General features: G+C 37.6%; 1 protein-coding gene across 1 annotated transcript in view; it reads left to right on the top strand.

Annotated features, from left to right (window-relative positions):
• The window catches only part of SYCP2 (synaptonemal complex protein 2), a 76,763-nt gene that overhangs the window by 35,938 nt on the left and 33,017 nt on the right, over nucleotides 1-7,808 (top strand). Inside the window, exons 19-21 of the mRNA XM_037729589.1 lie at nucleotides 225-291; nucleotides 714-847; nucleotides 984-1,417. Of these exons, the coding sequence (XP_037585517.1) occupies nucleotides 225-291; nucleotides 714-847; nucleotides 984-1,417 (635 nt within the window). The remainder of the gene's footprint in view (nucleotides 1-224; nucleotides 292-713; nucleotides 848-983; nucleotides 1,418-7,808) is intronic.

Genomic DNA, 7,808 nt, shown 5'->3' with positions numbered 1-7,808 from the left:
AAAAAAAAAAAAAAAAAAAGGAAAAGATGTACAAAGAATTTGTTTGGCTTTGTGCAAGGAACTTTTGAGGTTACAAGGAAATACACAACCTCTGTTCCCCAGAAGTCTGGGTCTGAGAGACGAAGCAAAATCAATCCATTCCTCCCAATATGTGAACTTTTATAGACTTAGATACTAACCCTTCTGCCAACTGCATGAAAAAAATGAAAACATTATTGAATTTTTTTACTTAGATGAACTCCAGGATGTTATACCTGATTCACAGGCAGTGGAAAAAAGAGATCATTCTACGTAAGTATGAGAAAATCATCAAATCATTTAGTATCTATCAATGCCCTTTTTAGTGCATATAACTGATTTGAAGGAAAAGGACTTTAAATTTAGAATATAGCATTAATCATCTCCCGGGTGTTATTATGACAGCACAATGGAGAATGATGTATATGTTTGTTTTTTCCCCCCTTATAGACCAATATAACTTTTCAAGTTGAGAGACATAAAGTGAATGAAATTTTTAAAATGTATAAATAATAAATGTGTAGAAACTTAGTTTAAATATACAGTAGAACATGTAAGATAAGATGTATTTATGCATTATTTACACACATATAATACATTTCTTTCGGTAAACATTGACTACATTAAAAATCAAGGCCTGAAAGTCATAGGCTAATGTTTTGTTAACATATTAAGAAAATTAATTCATTTTTTAGATTACCTGGTGTTTTAGACAACATCTGTGGAAATAAAATGCACAGCAAATGGGCATGTTGGACACCTGTAACAAACATTGAACTATGTAGTAACCAAAGAGCAAGTATTTCATCAGGAGACACCTTTAATCAAGGTAAAACTTACAGTTTTATCTGTATGTAATAGTTCAGTGTTAATTTTCTCAAATGTCTAACAATCATTAAAATAAATTGAACAAATTTTACATATTGTCAACTTATTAAATAACAATTTCTCATTTTCCCCATTAGATATTGTTATAAATAAAAAACCTAAACAAAAATCATACTCTTCAATATCTGATAATAATTCTGAAGAAACAGCAAAAGTAAAATATAAGAAAGAACGAACCAACCATATCAAAATAGATAAAGCAGAAGTTGAAGATTGCAAAAAACACAGTCAACAGCAAAATCATCCTAAATATTCAGAGCAGAAAAATACTGAAAATATCAAGCAGAGTGATTGGCCTGTTGAATCTGAAACTACTTTTAAATCAGTTCTCTTAAATAAGACAATTGAAGAATCGCTGATTTATAGGAAGAAATGCATATTGTCAAAAGATGTGAATACTGCTACTTGTGATAAAAATCCTTCCACTAGCAATAATGTGAAAAGTCATAGAAAAGCAGAGAAAGAATTGACTTCCGAACTTAATTCCTGGGATTTGAAACAAAAAAAAATGGTGAGCTTTCAATGTGCTTTGCTTTCTGCATACCCATAAGATGCCTACTTGATAACATAAGGAAGAAAGAAAGCTTGATTAATTGCTACATATTTAACATGTGTAATACCTTGCTTTCTAATTCAGGGCCCAGACTCTGAGAATTCCTCCTTAAAGTCCTCCCTCACCTCTTCCTAGTCCTAGCTTGGATAGAACAATACGAGGCACGTATCAGGCATGTAAATATGTGTAGAATTAATGAACCATGCAGTTCCTATCTCTTCTTTTTGAGTTCCTCCCACTCTTTCCTTTCAAATATGCATATAGAACTGTTTGTACATCTCTTATAATTCTTACTTTTTAATAAATGGTTATTTTGATTTTTTCCCTCTTGGACTATAACCATAGACTTTTATTCAACATTTATTTTCCTGCGCATCCTAGCACAGCCTTAAAACACAGTAGCATCTCAAGTATTTTTGGATGAATGCATTTAACCTTGACAAGGTTTTGCAAGAAAGTATGTAAATGAGTTGGAAGAGACTGTCTTCTGTTGTAACTGTTACTCGTCATTATTAGAGCTCCCACTTTCATTTTCAGATTAATCATCTCTGGAGAACATCTCTAAGACAATAGCTGCTTTGCCACCAGACTTCCAGGGGAGACAATTTTACTTTTTGTAACATTTATGGGTAAATCATTTTTTTCATAACTATCAAAATGCAGATTAAGAAAAATTGTTAAATTAGAATAAATTTCCATTGCAAGTAATGCAATCTGCTTTTTGATGTTTCTAAAATAATCCAGGTTTTGTAGGCTTTTATTTTCATTTATCTTTTGTAGTAATGCTGATACCTGGGTAACCAAATTTCTAGAGTCAGTGTAAAATGTTCACACAATTGAGCATCTCAATGTGCAAATGATATTTAAGAGATAATTTGCAATTGTGTATAATTAGACATTATTTGTCTTGACCAGTGTCCTTTAAAAAACTTTTTTAAACATGAAACTCACTTTCTGTTCCTAATTTGGCTGTTTTCTTTAATCATATTCTTTGGGTCCCTTTTTGCTTAGTTCCTAATATGTTATTTTCCCTTTCTTATCTTAGCTACTATTTACTTCCTCAGTCCCAGGGGAAATAAGGTCCTTTTTGTCCAAACACAGATCTGTCTTTAAATTTAAATTTTAAATTGCTTTCTTTGGTATTTAGAATAATTTCACATAATTTCTCTGAGCTATTCATTTATTTTCTGGGAGCACAAAACCTAATAATCTTTTAGGCTATGCTCTGATTTTTAAAAAATCGACTTGCTGTTTTCAGAAATTGTCTTCCGTTCTTCATAGCGTCCCTACCTGTGTCCCTCTGTACAATTTCCCACCAGTTCCATGGATCTCTGTCTTCTAAGGTAGTCATCTATCTGATACTGTCTTTCTACTTACTGGGTCACCCCAGAGCAACCTTCTTAGTTCAGCGGCACAGATTTCCCAGGCTGGCTCCAATGATACTGGAATTTCTGAAATCATACAGTATTTTAGAGAAGGTTCATTTTTGCTACATTTCTATCAAGACAAGTAAACCATGTCTGCACTCTAATCTTAAGGGGATATTAAGTAATAACTTACTACCTGTTATGTATAAGAACATACGGGAAGATGGCTGAATAGGAACAGCTCTGAAGTGCAGTTCCCAGCGAGAACACAGGGTGAGTGATCACCGCATTTCCAAACGAATTTTTACTGCCCACAGACCAGGAGATTCCTGGGTGGAAAACACCACGAGTCTTCAGCATGGCCTTTTCAGCCAGTGCAGTAGGTCTCCACACAAAAACTCACACAAATCTTGGTGCCATTTCAACTGTTGCCTAGAGCGCCTGGGAGAGAGTCACCCATTCAACTGAAAAGAAAAGGGGGGGCTGAAATGGAGCCAGGTGATCTGGCTTGGCGGGTCCCACCCCCACAAAGACCAGCAATCTGAAATGCTCTGGATTGAGAGTTTCACAGCAAGCACAGCTGGACCTGGGACGGTCCAGCTCTGTGGGGGGAAGGGTATCCATCATTGTTGAGGCAGTCCACCATTACTGAGGCAGACCGCCCTTACCAAGGCAGTTCTAACTATACCTCTATAAACAAAAACCTCAAGGAAATTCACACACCAGCTGGGCAGAGCCCACGTCAGCTCAGCAATGCCTCTGCTGGCAGACTGACTAGGCTACCTCCTCACTGGGCAGGGCATCTATGAAAAAACGCAGCAGCATGTCAAGAACTTATAAAGCCCCACCTTCTCAGGACAGAACACCTGGGGAAAAAAAGCGGTTATGAGTTCTGCTGCAGCAGACTTAAATGTACCTGCCCAGCAGCTCTGAACGGAACAGTGGAGCTCACAGCTCAGCACTTGAGCTCCTATAAGGGACAAACTGTCTCCTCAAGCAGCTCCCCAGCCCCTGTATATCCAAAGAGACCTCATAAAGGAGAGCTCAGGCTGACATCTGGTGGGTATCCTTCTGGGACAAAGATAACAGAAGAAGAAACTGGCAGTAACCCTTACTGTTCTGCAGTCACTGCAGGTGATCCCCAGGCAAGCAGGGTCTGGAGTAGACCTCCAGTAGTCCTACAGCAGAGGGACCTGACTATTAGAAGGAAAACTAAAAAACAAATAACTTCGTCATCAACAAAAAGGATGTCCACTCAGAGACCCCGTCGGAAAGTCACCAGCTACAAAGACCACACAGGTAGATAAATCCACAAACATGGGAAGAAACCAGCACAAAAAGGATGAAAACACCAAAGCCCAGAATGCCTCTCCTTCTCCAAGGGATTGCAACTCCTCACCAGCAAGGGAACAAAGCTAGATGGAGAATGAGTCTGATGAATTGACAGAAACAGGCTTCAGAAAATTGGCAATAACAGACTTCTCTGAGCTAAAAGAACATGTTCTAACCCAATGCAAAGAAACAGAACCTTGAAAAAAGGTTTGACAAAATGCTAACAAGAATAAATAGCTTAGAGAATAATATAAATGAATTGATGGAGCTGAACAACACAACACAAGAACTTAACGAAGCATACACCAGTTTCAATAGCCGATTTGACCAAGCAGAAGAAAGGATATCAGAGATTGAAGATCAACTCAATGAAATAAAATGAGAAGGCAAGATTCGAGAAGAGAGAATAAAAAATGAGCATAGCCCCCAAGAAATATGGGATTATGTGAACAGACCTAATTTATGTTTAATGGGTGTACCTGAATGTGACAGAGAGAATGAATCCAAGCTGGAAAACACTCTTCAGGATATTATCCAGGAGAACCTCCCCAACCTAGCAAGGCAGGCCAATATTCAATTCCAGGAAATACAGAGAACACCACAAAGATATTCCTCAAGAAGAGCAACCCTAAGGCACATAATAGATTCACCAGGGTTGAAATGAAGGAAAAAATGCTAAGGGCAACCAGAGAGGAAGGTCAGGTTACCCAGAAAAGGAAGCCCATCAGACTCACAGTGGATCTCTTGATAGAAACCCTATAAGCCAGAAGAGAGTGGGGGCCAATAACCAACATCCTTAAAAGAACTTTCAACCTAGAATTTCATATACAGCAAACTAAGCTTCATAAGTGAAGGAAAAATAAAATCCTTTATAAACAAGCAATTGCTCAGAGATTTCGTTACCACCTGGCCTGCCTTATGAGAGCTCCTGAAAGAAGCACTAAACATAGAAAAGAACAACCAGTAACAGCCACTCCAAAAATGTACCAAATGGTAAAAAGCATTGACACAATGAAGAAACTGCATCAACTAATGGGGAAAACAACCAGCTAGCATCAAAATGGCAGGATCAAATTCACACATAACAATATTAACCTTAAATGTAAATGGGCTAAATGCCCCAATCAAAAGATACAGACTGGCATATTGGTTAAAAAGTCAAAACCCATTGGTGCGCTGTATCCAGGAAACCCATCTTACATGCAAGGATACACACAGGCTCAAAAGAAAGGGATAGAGGAAGATTTACCATGCAAATGGAGAGCAAAAAAAAAAGCAGGAGTTGCAATCCTAGTCTCTGATAAAATAGACTTTAAACCAACAAAAATATAAAGAGTCAAGGGCATTACATAATGGTAAAAAGATCAATGCAACAAGAAGAGCTAAGGATCCTAAATATATATATGCACCCAATACAGGAGCATCCAGATATATAAAGCAAGTTCTTAACGACCTACAAAGACACTTAGACTCCCATACAATAATAGTGGGAAACTTTAACACTCCACTCTCAATATTGGAAAGATCAATGAGACAGAAAATTAACAAGGACATCCAGGACTTGAACTCAGATCTGGACCAAGCAAATCTAATAGACATTTACAGAACTCTCCACCCCAAATCTACAGACTATACATTCTTCTCAGCACCACATCACACCTACTCTAAAATTGACCACATAATCGGAAGTAAATCACTCCTCAGCAAATGCAAAAGAACAGAAATCATAACAGTGTCTCAGACCACAGTGCAACCAAATTAGAACTCAGTACTAAGAAACTAACTCAGAACTCCACAACTTCATGGAAACTGAAAACTGGCTCTTGAATGATGACTGGATAAACAATGAAATGAAGGCAGAAATAAAGATCTTCTTTGAAACCAACAAGAACAAAGACATAATGTACCAGAATCTCTGGGACACACTTAAAGCAGTGTCTAGAGGAAAATTTATAGCAATAAATGCCCACATGGGAAGCAAGGGAAGATCTAAAATCGACACCCTATCGTCACAATTGAAAGAGCTAGGGGAGCAAGATAAAAAAAAAACTCAAAAGCTAGTAGAAGACAAGAAATAACTAAGATCAGAGCAGAACTGAAGGAGATAGAGACACAAAAACCCTTCAAAAAATTAATAAATCCAGGAGCTGGTTTTTTGAAAAGATCAACGAAATAGACCACTAGCCAGATCAATGAAAAAGAAAAGAGAGGAGAATCAAATAGATGCAATAAAAAATGATAAAGCGGATATCACCACAGATTCCACAGAAATACAAACTACCGTGAGAGATTACTACAAACAACTCTATGCACATATACCAGTAAACCTGGAAGAAATGGATAAATTTCTGGACACTTACACCCTCCCAAGCCTAAACCAGGAAGAAGTTGAAACCCTGAATAGACCAATAACAAGGGCTGAAGTTGAGGCAGCAATTAATAGCCTACCAACCAAAAAAAGCCCAGGTCCAGATGGGTTCACAGCCGAATTCTACCAGACATACAAAGAGGAGCTGGTACCACTCCTTCTGAAACTATTCCAAACAATCCAAAAAGAGGGAATCCTTCCCAAATCATTTTATGAGACCAACATCATCCCAATACCAAAACCTGGTAGAGACTCATCAGGAAAAGAAAACTTCAGGCCAATATCCATGATGAAAATCGATGCAAAAATCTTCAATAAAATACTGGCAAAATGATTGCAGCAGCACACTAAAAAGCTTATCCATCATTATCTGGTAGGCTTCATCCTGGGGATGGAACGCTGGTTCAACATACACAAGTCTGTAAACGTAATTCACCACATAAACTGAACCAAAGACAAAAACCAAACCAAAGACAAAAACCACATGATTATCTCAATAGATGGAGAGAAGGTCTTCGACAAAATTCAACAGCCCTTTATGCTAAAAACTCAAGACACTAGGTATCGATGGAATGTATATCAAAATAATAAAAGCTATTTACGACAAACCAACAGCCAATATCATACTGAATGGGCAAAAACTAGAAGCATTCCCCTTGAAATCTGGCATTAAACAATGATGCTCTCTCTCACCACTCCTATTCCATGTAGTATTGGAAGTTCTAGCCAGAGCAATCAGGCAAGAAAAAGAAATAAAGGGTATTCAGTTAGGAAAGGAGGAAGTCAGGTTGTCTCTGTTTGCAGATGACGTGATTATATATTTAGAAGACCCCATCATCTCAGCCCAAAATCTCTGTAAACTGATAAGCAACTGCAGCAAAGTCTCAGGATACAAAATCAATGTACAGAAATCACAAGCATTCCTATACACCAATAACAGACTTAAAGAGAGTCAAATCAAGAATGAACTACCATTCACAATTGCCAGAAAGAGACTAAAATACTTAGGAATACAACTAACAAGGGATGTGAAGGACCTCTTCAAGGAGAACTACAAACCACTGCTCAAGGAAATAAGAGAGGACACAAACAGATGGAAAAACATTCCATGTTCGTGGTTAGGAAGAATATCGTGAAAGTGGCCATACTGCCCCAAGTAATTTATAGATTCAGTGCTATCCCTACCAAGCTACCATTGACTTTCTTCACAGAATTGGAAAAAAATTACCTTAAACTTCATATGGAAGCAAAAAAGAGTCCACATAGCCAAGTCAATCTTAAG

The sequence above is a fragment of the Cebus imitator genome, unplaced genomic scaffold (genome assembly GCF_001604975.1).
Source record: "Cebus imitator isolate Cc_AM_T3 unplaced genomic scaffold, Cebus_imitator-1.0 Scaffold311, whole genome shotgun sequence".
Classification (NCBI taxonomy): domain Eukaryota; kingdom Metazoa; phylum Chordata; class Mammalia; order Primates; family Cebidae; genus Cebus; species Cebus imitator.
Note: the sequence above shows the minus strand (reverse complement) of the source record. Positions and strands in the feature narration are given on the sequence as shown.